This window comes from Halyomorpha halys, unplaced genomic scaffold (assembly GCF_000696795.3).
Source record: "Halyomorpha halys isolate HHAL.00 unplaced genomic scaffold, Hhal_1.1 Scaffold169.1, whole genome shotgun sequence".
In the NCBI taxonomy this organism is placed as follows: Eukaryota; Metazoa; Arthropoda; class Insecta; order Hemiptera; family Pentatomidae; genus Halyomorpha; species Halyomorpha halys.
The window spans coordinates 1760156-1774130 of record NW_027104700.1 but is presented as its reverse complement, the minus strand read 5'-3'; the positions used below and the strand labels follow the sequence as shown (position 1 = coordinate 1774130).

At 28.1% G+C, this 13975-nt stretch overlaps 1 protein-coding gene and 1 long non-coding RNA gene across 9 annotated transcripts in view; one reads left to right on the top strand and one right to left on the bottom strand.

Moving 5' to 3' along the window:
• LOC106678941 (ATP-sensitive inward rectifier potassium channel 12) overlaps nucleotides 1–13975 on the bottom strand; it is a 388098-nt gene that overhangs the window by 86059 nt on the left and 288064 nt on the right. For 5 of the 7 annotated variants that reach the window (XM_067053500.1, XM_067053501.1, XM_067053505.1 and 2 more), the window contains 2 exons: nucleotides 12589–12813; nucleotides 6866–7022 (listed from right to left, as the gene is read on the bottom strand). In XM_067053500.1, coding sequence (XP_066909601.1) covers nucleotides 6880–7022; nucleotides 12589–12813 — 368 coding nt within the window. In that variant the 3' untranslated portion in view covers nucleotides 6866–6879. The remainder of the gene's footprint in view (nucleotides 1–6865; nucleotides 7023–12588; nucleotides 12814–13975) is intronic. The other 2 variants (XR_010845161.1, XR_010845160.1) reach the window with 1 other exon arrangement.
• Nucleotides 1–13975, top strand: part of LOC136797306 (uncharacterized) — a 103361-nt gene that overhangs the window by 64276 nt on the left and 25110 nt on the right. The window contains exon 3 of one of the 2 annotated variants that reach the window (XR_010845163.1): nucleotides 4092–4277. The exons of the other annotated variant lie outside the window; for it this stretch is intronic. This is a non-coding gene — a long non-coding RNA (uncharacterized lncRNA). Of the gene's footprint in view, nucleotides 1–4091; nucleotides 4278–13975 lie in introns of those variants that run through there. 2 annotated transcript variants of the gene reach the window in all.

Here is a 13975-nt window from a genome sequence, read left to right as displayed (position 1 = left end):
TCATTGGTGAAGTATTGTTAGTGATAGTAGTTCCTATCGATCTAGAAAGTATTTCGATAGCAGAGTCGATCTGTTCTTTTGTTTTTAGTGGAATTTTTAAGCCAAGTACGTTTTCAAGATCAGTCCGAAATATTTTCCAGTTTACCTGTCCTGTAACCATTGAAGGGAGAGAGGGTCTAGGAATAGGATTAGAATCGATGTGAAGTAGAACCGGGCTATGATATGAAGAATTTTTAAGTTAAGTACGTTTTCAAGATCAGTCCGAAATTTTTTCCAGTTTACCTGTCCTGTAACCATTGAAGGGGGAGAGGGTCTAGGAATAGGATTAGAATGGATGTGAAGTAGAACCGGGCTATGATCTGAAGAGAGATCATCTAAAGATTGAATTGTGGATTGTGATGTGGGTATTTGGGAAGTAACAAATATATCAAGGATATCGGGACGTTTTTAAAGGGATGTAGTCCAATAAGTAGAATTTTTAGGAGAGAGGATGGAGTAACTATTGGATGTTGTGACTCGGGAAAGCGTTCTATCACGAGTATTGGACGTTCTGCATCCCCACTGTTGATCTTTGGCGTTGAAGTCTTAAATATATAATTTAATTTTTCATTTTTTAGCCAGGCTGTTCACAAACCGAGACATAGGCCATTTTGCGATACTTGGTTATTTGGACTCAGGAATCCTCAAAACATGTATTTCCCTCGAAAATTTGAATTCGATCTTTTTCACCATTGCAATAATTTCCATTACTATTTATTTTATATGTATATGTACGCAAGTGAAAGTAAACGTATTTTAATAAAAAAATAAATAAATAGTTGAAAAATATTTATTTTTTTCTTGCCTGCTGTGAATGATTCTTTATAATAACACTATATTATATTCACGACAAAAACAATTTTTTTTTTAAAAACTACATAGATCTACATACATCCTAGCCCTTATTTATAAATTAATGAGATAACCGATAATGAAATTTATTTTCTCAGTTATTAGACAATTGCAAAAAAAAAAAAAAAATTATAACAAAATTTACGGCTATTTATGCAAACTTCATCCCACATTTCTACTTTCATTCGTTCACGTTTACCTCATTTTTTACCGAGACCCTCACAGAGCTAATTATACTATACAATTTTTTAATGAGGGATAAACAATAATGTATTCTTATGTATCTCTAATTTGATTTACAAGTATTTTATTTTAAGATAAAATTAAAATAAAATATATGAAGGAGAATGTCCTAGAAAAATTAACTCGATTATATGGGCTATTACTAAAAAGGCTAGTCTATTAATAATTATTATCTCTGAAGCAAACAACATTAATCTTTTTATAAAACAGCTCTAGCATAGAGATATTTAGTTAAGGATTTTTTTTATTTCTTTTAGTTCCGGCAAGGTCAACTACATTTCTTGAAAACTTAATCCGACCATTCAACTAATATCTAAAATCGGCAACGTAAAACTGACTATATATATAATTAGAATATCCTATCAAGTAAAAATGATAATTAATGCTAGTTGTAATTATAATATATATACATATTATCTAAATATCTTACTTAGGTATGTCTACTTGTTCCTCGCTGAAACGTTTTCTCCTCAACTTTATTACAATGCACCAAATGGCGAAAGATTAATATTGTGTATATATTAACATTAATAATAAATATTATGACTCATGTGATGAGAATATTTACGATAATGAGGAGTAAGGTGCTCAGTTCAAGTCAAGAGGCGAATGCAAACTGTTTCTTTTTTCATGACCGCTCATTGGATACAGTTATTGTTCGGTTTGTGTTCAAGGATTTTTCTTCTAATAAACTTTTCTATTAGTCTCTTGCTAATATTTTAATCTGTTTGAAAGTTTCTAACACCTTTTTGTTTCTTCTGCCTTCTGTTTTTTGGTTTTTTTTTCCGAAAAACAAGTTTATTTATTACTAAATTGTAAATATTTAAAACACTGTTCTTCCGGCAGGGAAAGACTTATGAAACCATTAGTAATGGTATCAATGGTTATCTAATTTTGATTTTTTGATATGCTGTATATATCGAGGATACAGAAACAAATAAACCTTTGTGACCTTCCATTCTCTATGCCCGCGATGGAACGATAAATTTGGGTTTTTTTCATTTTTCTTTTTCGTATTCGTAATGTTTAAAGAAAAACTTTTTTTCAATACTTGTATAGGATATTATTTACTACACAACATAAACGCTAACTCTTGGATTTTTAAGACGCCCAATGTGTAAAGAATTTAAAAAAGATTAGTATTAATGGAACTATGGAAATTAATTTTTAATTTCCTGTAGCTTTTTGGGAAAACATTTCAGTTATATGAAGTTTTCGGCTCAAATCTGGGAGACTGTCGTGCTGGAGCCAAAGGAATTAATTTTACAGACAAAAGATGAAGTAAATTTTATTCTTTATCAGTTTTCTAAGAAAAATATTTCTCAAAGATAGATAAAGCAATAATTTATAAAGATTTTATTTATAAGGTTTGTTGAGCACCACGGCACGCCTAAAAGGGATGGAATCTCAAAAACTTGAATTTCTAATTATACATTGGAGATATAAAAAAATCAGAGCTATCCCATCTTTTACAAGGTAAATACCACTTGAGGCCGTTGTAGCCGATTATGAGAAGGCAGTTGACTTTTATTTCCTGGCAATACCCTGGAATGAAACCCCGAACTTCTCACTTAATTAGGCAGCTAACCTAGACGATAAAAAACTCTTAGGTCTGAATTGTCCATGATAAATGAATTAAATCTGTACTCCTAAAATCCATGTAGGCTCAGGAGTGCAGTACTTTGTAAGGAAGAACTGTTACTATACCAACAGTTGTGCAAGGAGGTGATTTGGTCAGAATAACGCTGGAGTTAAATGTAAAATATAAAATGTCCAAATTAGAGGGTAAAAACATACTTATAAAAACATATTTTCTGGTCTCAAGTTTAGGGGACTTTATTGCTGGTGCCAAGAGTCATGGATTAGAACTTTACTTATGAGAGTTAGTAAATTTGTATCTTATTGAGTAAGTTGTATCTTCTATATGCTTTATTGGAAACTTTTTTCCACAAGGATTTACAATCAGGAAGATATAAGGAAAACATGTGATGTTTTTGGCGCAACTCGGCTCTCGCACATTAAGTGGGAGGTGGATTCGGATTTTTTTTCTCCATATAAACAGCTTATAAAAAAAAAATCAGAGCTAGAGCTTTTGAAAGATAAAATGCCTTTATTTCCTGGACTAAATAATACTTTCTACTGTTCTCTACAGATCTGAAACTTGAAAGCCTACTTTAATGGAGGCTAATGTATTATAAAGCCGGATTTTGACTGAAAAAGGATAATTGGACTCGTTAAAACAATAAAACACTGAATTTCGTGATTAGCAGTTGGTAAATAGAATTAAAGAATAGCATCACTGAGAATATAAAAGGATATTTGGCTTTCTAAAAATCCATTTTTAATAGCATACAATGTGCAATACTATTTGTATAGAATATAAGAATCTACTTAATTATAAATAAATAAAGAAGTTAGTGTATTTTAAACATGTACCACTAGGTAAAACCTATTAACCTCTTGGATTCAGAATTGGCAAATATCAATGTCTTCAAAATAAAAAATCTTTTTTTTTTTAAATAAAGAATGTCAAAGATAAAATTTAAACTAATCTTCAATTTTTATTTTGGGTATAGTGTTTATTGTATCTTCTACTTTTCCTCATATAGTTTCAGGACTGACAGTTACAATTTTTTTTTAAAACAATCTTTAAATAATTTTCCTAATCAGGAATTTTTAATCTAATATATCTCAGATGGGCACATTCAAAATCCAGAATTATTAGAAAACAATCTTTTATTTCGTCGCAATAAGTGGTTAAAATTTCATCACTGAGATCTCATTAATTTTAAATAGTGCCTAGTTTTTCGATTGGAAATTTTTTCAGATGAGACACACTTAAAAATCTATAATTCCCAGGACATATTCTAATATTGCTTTGCAAATAGTGGTTAAAATTTCAATATTGGGTTTTTTATTAGTTTTATAATTGGATTTTTTTTTTTTTTTTTTTGAAGGACGCAACTCTCAGGCCTGAGATTTGTTTTGTAGAAAAGTAGTTTTATGCCCAGAATATTAATTAAAGGTGAGTCTTACTTTCATATTACATTAATTATTTCAAAAGCAGTTTTTTTTTGTTTTGTTTTTTACGTTAGTATTTCTATTTCATTTTTTTTTTGTTTTTAGCTAACTGTGGCTAAAGTTTATCTTCTTCACAGCTAACTGTGGATAAATTAGTTTTATCCCCATTAAATTTGGATTATGTCTGTTTCATATGACGACTGAATAAACAAATACTTCTGTAATTTGTAATTTAAAATAGAAAAAGATAGGTCCTACTAAACCTGACTTAATTGAGGGTCTTCAATTTGATGCCTTTATACTAAAAACATTTTTTAACGATTAAAGTATGTTCTAAATCCTTTAGAGAAATCTTATATTAATTCAGCGTAAACCATCTTTCTGGTTCTCCTTGTGGTATAAGTATATACTGGTAACTTCGTAAATTCTAGCATATAGATGGCAAGAGAAGATCGGTTCTAAAGATAGTTTTAATCACAGAGAAAAAATTCATTTATTTATTCTATTTATTTTCAGTTAAACCCTGAGAAAACGGGTTTCGGTTAATAATAATTGGACAAACCTAATTAAATTCAATAAAAATTCTGTAATAACTGTACCGTGGTGATAATTGTAAAAAAAAAAAATGTCGAAATGGCCCCAACAGTTGATTTTATTTTTGGCGTTCATACTGGCATATATGCCACTGCTCAAGTGTTTCATTATGTTTGCAAGTTCGGGAACATTAATAATTCTTCTATACAATAAGGAAGGTCCCTTAATATCGATAAAATTATGAGAAACTTTAACCAAATCGCATCTATAACATATTAACGAAAAGATATTAAGGTTCGAAAATCGTAAACGTATATAAACGATTTTGGGGAGATTAAAGACTGAATTGAAAACAAATATTAACAAAAAGGAGTGGGGGATTGCATAGTTTTTATTTTTGACAGAAATAATGGAAAAATTCAGGTCAGTATCAGTATCAGCGCTATACTATAAACAGAAATAGAACGTTTTAAGAAACACAGAAAAGTACTCCAACCAAAAAGTATTTCAGTACGAAACAGATAGCGGTTCCTTATTCACTTTGTATGTACTAGCGTAGAATTTAATGGTCCTATGTGGTATATTTTAATATCTTTCTTAATTAGGTTTCTTTCTAAAACGGTTACCTAACTCAAGGACTCGCTCAAGGATTTCCTAGTATAGCTAACTTTAACTAATTTGAATATTGTCCGACAACTATCTATTCCCATTTACATCGGCCGTAGGCATACTTCTGCAATCAGGATGGCAGTGTGAGGAAGCCAGATGCTGGAACTGGGCCATTAATAAGTCTGATTGGCGACAATAAGGAAGGGATGAGCTATGGCAGGATGTGTGAATTGCTGCTGTTCATTAGGTATGTAGGGCTCGTAGTCTTCTCCAGGCACAGTCTCCGTTCCTTCTGCACTAGTAAAACCGGAGGGGAAAATGATCTGTACTGGAAAAGATTTTTGGGCAACACAAGGGTCTATGATGGGACTAACCTGATTTTGAGAATAACTTTTAAGGAGCAGAAAAAAAGATATTGGACTCGGACTAAGGAACGTCGTCGTAATAGGTTAAATTCGTAATCTGGTTGTAGTCCCAAATCATCGTAATTTATTCTATCCTTCTATTTATTTTTCATTCACACAAAATAGAGAGAATCAATCATATTGCCACCATACCAATATTTTCCAGTTTTACAACCAATAAATATCGGCCAAACCACATATACAGACCAACCACTTAATGTGGAAACTGTTATTAATTAATGATGACGAATTAAATACTTCCTGTGATAAACTCTGTTATGGACAAAATATTTTATTTCATTCAGAAATAATAATAAAATACTGAAGTACTGAAACATTATAATGAAAGTACATAATACTGAAAGTAGTTGCTACTATTTCTTATTTCATTACAATACAATAAATAACATTCATCCAATATTACTTATAATTTATGACAATTAGTGCAATAAGAATCCCTATCTAATGTGTCAGGAATATCCAAACAATTTTGAAGATAATTTTTATTTCTTTCAATTATTTCTAACTATAAAGCAACAAGCAAAAATATGAGCATAACATTAAATAGTAATAATAATAATATAAGCATATATACCAATAAATAAAACAAAAATAAACAACAACTTGTTCGACAAAGGAATTTGAATTCACATTAAAAAAAAAGGTATTTTTCAAAATTTAAATATACTGGTTAAAAAATAGAAAATGATCCTCATACATAAAATCTAACCGAGAAAGTAAGTAGATACTTTATAATACCACTTTATTCTCATGAGTAGGATTAGAGTTATCAATCATGAAACAATCTTGTTCAAACTTCAACTATTCGGCATAATCAATCCAAATCATTCTGATAAATAAATCATAGGTGACTGTAAATAGAAGAAAGTAGGGTGTAACAGCCCACCATTAGATAAAATAGCTAACTAATTATTAAAGAGCTGATAAAATTCTGATATTCAAAATCGGTCCATGAAATAAATTACTATTACAGTTAAGGATCACTCCTAAAAAATTTTTTAAGAATCTTAAAAGACAGATATCACTACAACAGTAGTTAGTATTGATCTCAGGTAAAACATGGAATTACAATAAAAAATTACATCAACCAATCTTGATTTCCATTCTAACATTCAATCAATAGAAAACATTTATGAACTCACCAACGATGCAGAGGTCATATCCGCGATTCAGGCCCTGGAATGTCATTACCACCTATGTGGTTCATCACAGTCTTTTCACATGAAATACTCCCGGAGTCCATACTGGTCAGGTCCGGGGTTTCTGATGACAGGCTCCTCCCTACCTGGAAGTTACCACCTAGACAGAGTGAAATCTTCTATTGTAACTTTCGGTAAGATGGGATGACCCATCGAAATAATCTGTCCGAACTTCAAATTTTCATTTCTGTTTTCTTGTGGTAATAATTAATGATCTTTACACAGATTTGTATATATTTAATTTAATTTCTATAGACAACAAATATAAAATAAAATGCCTAAATCTATTGATGTTCCTTTATATTATGCTATGTTCGAATGATTTGAAACCTGTGTATACCCATATAAATAAATAATAATTAAATTATGTATAGAAAACACTTAAAATTTTGAGTTGACCAATAAACCTAGATGCTAACAGAATATAGTTGACATTTTTCCATTTCTTTGCCAAATAAAACTTTAAAAATTTATTTAGTAAAAGAAGTAAATAAATTAGGCCAAAATAAGAATTAAAAAATGTTTAATTAACGTTTTTAATAATTATGTTTTGGATAATTTTTGTAGTCAGTTAAAAATATATTATAAATGCATAAAGAAAAGCACCAAAATAAATATAAATTATAACTGTGATTAAAAAAAAAAAAAAAAAATAGAATTTTGAATAAATTTATACAAGTACATCTGAGAATTTTACAATTTAAATTAGAAGTGTGTATTTAATATATCTTTTTTATTAAGATAATAAAATAAAAAAATATTTTAAACTTGTAAAATCATAATCATTCAAAAAATAAAAATGTCTAAATAAATGACATCTTGTAAAATCATAATCATTCAAAAAATAAAAATAAATAAATAAATGACATATTATTATTAAATAATATACAGTAAGTTAATCTTTTAGAATTGTAGTACCACCATTGGATGATTCTTTCCCACAAAATCATGTATTCTGAACATTTATCACGTTTACTTATTGTATTTTTTTATACATTTGTTAATTTCAATAAATAAACAAATCTTTTAGAGTTTATAGAGGAGAATGTGACAGCATCAAAAATACATGTTGAATTAATAAACGAGAAATGAAAATCATAACATTGATATTAATAATATACTAAATTGTAAAATATATGGCTTCCTTATTCTTAGAAGAAAATCATACTGTAAAATATTGTTAAGTGAATAATACTCTTCAAGAAAAAATTGTTTCTCAATTAAAAAAAAAAATGTTATAGACCATATATAATTATAAACTACAAGTTATATAATGATTTAGCCTTGATTCAATCAGTTAAATATATCACAATATTCTCCCTCAACGTCCTGAAAAATATTTGAATTAAAGTTAGATTTAACAATTGTATAAAAAAAAATCAATAAATGCTGATTTAATTTAGTTATGGTAAAAAAAAGATTAAGAATGAGGAAAATACACCTTTTCTACTGATAAGTTTGTGTTTAGTTTTTACTGTTGAATAGATAGTTCTACATTAGACTATCAATCATATATAAATGATATATTATTAATACTCAAAATTATTTGGATAAAATGTGTTTCACAATGCTGTCTTAAAAGCTTTTTTTTTTTAAAGTCCTTTACTGTTTTTTTTTTTTAAGAAAAAGATTACATTTAAGATATATATGATACACACGTGAGTGTAAGACTAATGATAACTAAAATGATCAAATATATAAATCAAACTTAGTACTTTGGTATCGACAATTCTTATCATAATTCTATTATTCATCAAAATTCGCATAGTGAAAGTAGTATAATTTGAATGTTTTTTATTTTATTTTTTTGTCTGCAACTTTATTGATTGTTTACTGAAAACATTTTTCGTTTTTAAAAACTATATATTTTGTGGCCTAATGGAATGGGATGTGTAGTTTAGTTATATATTGGAGATGATATGTATTTACAACAAAACAGCAATCTTAAAAAATAAAACGAGTACAAAGGATTTATAATAACATCATTATAAAAACTAATTAATAAAAAGTTATTCCAACTTATGACATAATAGTATGATTTTGATATTATTTTAAAAGATTTTTGGAATATTGTTTCGATTTATCTATAACAATTTTCATTGAATTAAACGAAGATGTAGTTCAATCAAAACCAACATGTTTAAAAATAATATACACAAACAATGGATATTACTCTGAATATTAAATAATTTAAAAAATGATATGGCAAATTTTCTTAAACTGACCAAGTTTCTTTCCTTGTGTTCAAAATGTAGAGTAATAATCTAATAGTAATTATAGTTTAAATTTCATTCATCTACATTTTTTGGGATTTTATTATTAAATTGTTTCAAACAGTAGTATTAACAGGAGTAATACATTATTAAACAAAAATTGAGAGTGTAAACATAATTTCCTCTCCTAATATAACTCGAAGATCATTTAATGACAAAATTATGTATATTTACCAAATATTCAACCATATATTGGAAGTAAGTAAAGGAGGAAAAATAACTTTTCACATTTTCATAACAATTTAACAAAATTTCATATTTTTCCTTCTAGTGTGTAGTGTTATAGAAATACAGAAACATCATGATGTTAGGCATTTTATTAAATATCTGCACTTTTTATTAATTCAAATTTGTTGTTAATATTTTATATATTTAAGAATTTTGATAACAACAAATTTATTTTTATACAAAAAGTTACATAGATTTTTAAAAAATCTATAATTATTTTGTTTTATCTATATTAATTTTTTTTCTTAAATCTTGGCAAAAATGTCAGTTTTAATAACTTATAGAAACCATGTAATTATTACTGTTTAAAATCCAGGATATTGATTCTAACAGAACTTAACTAATAATTATCAAATAATTTATTGGATATGAATTTAATTATTTATTCCTTTTGCTTAACAGAAGAATAGATCTTTATGTACAATGATAGATACTACTATTTAATTTTGATGAAACTGACTGTAAGCAAAGATTTAATAAAACTAAAAGTACGGCAGAGGTAAAAATGACATTATTAATAACATAAATTGTAATGATTAATAATTTGATTAATAGTAATGAATTAAAATAAAATACACAAAAAAAAGCCGTGATTTAAAAAATAATAATAAAATAAAATAGATATAGAAACATACAAGGAAACATTTATTTAGGATAAATTTAGCTGTTGTGCAAAGGACATCAAATTAGTAGCTATCTATAGTGATTGTGAACAAAGACAATTTTCACATTTTAAAATATAATTTACAGTATTTAAATATAATCTTTTTTTTTAAATATAAAATGTCAAACTGTAAAATGTGGAGAAATTCATTGTTAGGTAATTAAAAACCGAAATAACCAAGGAGTTGGCAATTTTTTTTTCCTCAATGTGTTAAATGAAAATAAAAATACATGCAAAGAATAAAAATGGAAAAAAAAAATTCGGCACATATAAAAAATATATAAATAATTTCATTTGTAACAACATTACTATATTTTATAAATTCATTCATGAATATAAATTCTTCTAGGAAGCAACATTCAGAAAGTAACATCTCAAAATATTTTTGTTTAGGTAAGTAATCTTTACAGGTAATATTATTTACTTCATACATCACTAACTTCAGAATGTTACCTCCATAAATTACATTCCCAAGCAGAAACCTTCAACGCACTTTGAAAGCTGCATCAATTATGGTATGTGCTAATATATTATCATAAACTCCAAATAAAACACAAATAGTTAAAATTGAAGCAAGCTTAGCAAATGACTCAATAATTCTTTAGTGTCTTCTTAGTAACAGAGAAACAAATAAGTAAATCACTACAGTAATTTGTAATGTACAGTAAATTGTAAAATGTATTATTCATTCAACCCACAAATGTTTCTACAAATGAGGAAAAGAAGGAATATGTTTATGATCCAGCAGTGTGAACATTAATTTTTGGGAACAGGAATGGCAGTCATTGCTTTCAAAAAGACATTGTATTATTTATATACCTTTTGAATTTGATAGGTTAAAAAAAAATTAGAAGAACCTGCTATTTATAAAAAAGTCATAAAAGCATAAAAATTGGATCTGATAGACACATAAACTACTTTAAGACGAACAAAACACCTACGTTTTTATGATAACAACCAATTAAGGGCTGTTAACAGTTAAAGAGGTTTCAGTTTGAAGATAAACTTGTGAATAAACTAGGAAATTGTCATTGAACCATTGGTACAAGATGGGTCTTGGGAAATGTAACCTGCCCCACACTAAGGGGGTAAGGAGAAAGAAAAATAATTATATAGATATAATGATGATTAGAAGAACTGTATATACCTGTACTTAATTTTAAAAAATATAAATTATATATGAATAAAAATAAGATATAAATACAACATGAAAAACAAAATCTGTGTTATCAATATATACATTTTACAAAATCATTTTGTTTCTCTAAAAAAAAAAAAAATGTTTTTATTTACTTTAAGAGCCCAAAAAATTATTTATACCCCTGTATTATAGATGTAGCAAAAAAAATTACAATTAATATCTAAAAAAATTATTGTAATTAATATCTTAAATTATTTAATAATAATATGTATAATATTATCATCTTATTTTAACTCTAATCTAGAGACTGGGGATAGGAGATCCACCTCCACAGTTTAATGAGACAAGTTAAAATGAGGGTCCATCACACTCTAATTAGAAGTAAATATGTGCAGCCACACAATCAAAAATGAAATTCATAGAACCAAGGATGATAGTTACTTTAATATAGAAACCGTAAAACTACTACAGTTTTAGGACTGTTAAAAAAAAAAAAAATTCATTCAGCATGATCTGCAGCACTAGCAAAAATATAAAGAAAACATTGCTTCAGATACTCATAGGTATGGAAAGAGAGCAGCTTCTCCTAATTTTGCTCTCAGCCTTAAATTAATGATCTACAAGGCGATACTCAGGCGAGCCCTGTTCCAGGCTCCAACAGTTTCAAAGTGGTATACTGAGATGTAAAGTGAGACATACTTCACTTCCAAGAGCAAAGACGGACCACATACATACGACACTTAAACTACCAACGTTGACAGAATTTATATCGAGTAAACATATCAAATTTTTTAACAGCTCCAGAACTGTAAGAACCCATTATTTAGGACACCGAGACCAACACAGGTCACAAACACAACACAGACTCAGACTCGACTGAGGACTACTAACTTACTGACTATAGAATTTACGAAATCTGACGAGCCCCATAATCATACAGCAGACTCAACCCACATTCCAATTTTCAGAAAAATCTCTTTCCTCATTCCCCTCTTAAAATGCATTTGAAATACAGTAGAAGAGATAATTATGGTTGCCAACCCACTGTATATCAAACCCTTCAGAAGGAAAAAAAAAAAGATACTTATAAAAAAAACAAAGACACAAATCTAATTGAACTTACTCGAATGAGCAGAAAAAAAGTTAATATTTGTAAATTGATATGGTTTATAATAACTTTATTTATTATGTTTACATAGGTACTACTAAAAAATTAGTGAGCCATTTGTATTAAAAAATACTCTGATATAAGTAGAAACAAACTATATGTAATAATCTGAGTTATAGATTTTATCCTTCAAATGCATACTTGATATGAGTGCATATTATAACTGATAACATAATTTAAACTATACGCTACCATTGCTTGGTGTAGGTGTGACTCCCATTAATTGATCCAATGCTTGTGCAGAACACAGAGGTGTATCAACTTCATAAGTGTTATTAAATAGACTGTAATCTACCTCATGTTCTCCAGTCTCTTTCTTGAATGATACAAGAGGTTCAAACCTATGTCCCCACAGCACTTCTGATGGTAGGTAGCTCGACCGGGCCTGGGTTGTCATACCTGTAGATTCGATCACTCCTGCAGATAGAGGTGTGTTTATTGAGCAGTGAAACATGCAGAGAACAACACCACTACACATGTTTATTCATAATAATTCAATAGCCATTATCCAAGAACAAATTAAACCAGAATAGTATCAGATGAGTGTACTTACTTCCTTTATCTAGTTAATAAGAGTTAAAACCTCTTTCATTATAATTCAAAATAATACATTGGGAAGATCCATTTGTTGAGTATTAAAAAGATAGAGCAAGATGTATATTTTTTTTAGAATATCTCTTGTTATAGAATAACTCATAACTGTGGAATTTTCTTTAGTTTCATATAATAAATAGAATTCTGTTCTGTAACTTTATCTTGAGAATTCTTTATATATTAAATAAATAGTCAATAATGGCTAAGTAATTTTTTCTAAAATATAAAAAATCATGAATAAAATATTTTAATTCACAAGGTGCTGTATAAATATAAATTTAAAATTATGATAGGCAAATGTTCAATGTCTCAAACAACTATTTCATCCTCTGATGTTCACAGGCATCATGTAATAATATAAATAGTTTAACACTTAACTTTTTTTTAAATATGAAGAAGATGGTCAAGGTTGTGGTCAAAAAAGAATAAAAATAGTTAAAAATTAAAATATATATATATATGAATATCTGCACCTTCATGATCGCCATTTTCATTTATTTTTTTTTTTATAAATCATTGTACACAGGTACTGGTATTTGGTGGGGGGAACAAGTGCCGACGCTTACTAACCAAGGTGGGAGTGCCAATATTCATTTTTGGGACTGCCATAAAATGAATATTTAACTGCCTCATGTGGGAATCGAACCCACAACGTTCCGAACCGAGCGCACTGGGACCTGTGACCCAACCCGCACGTCTGTCATGTCCCTAATGTCCACAGGAGATATAAAAAGTTTTATTTACAACAGATAATGTTACAACTAAAACATAATTTAATATTCATCATTTAGTAAATTATAAATTTCTTTATAAAAGAAACATTCTTAAATTGAACATATAGTTGAGTTTGTTGTATACCATGTAAAGCTTCCTAAATATCCCAATTTGTTTTTTAAATAACTTTTAGAAAAAAAAGTACATATAAATTTTGCAAAGGTATTAGTAATAGTTTTTACTTTTTTTTTTTTTTTAGTTTACTAATTAT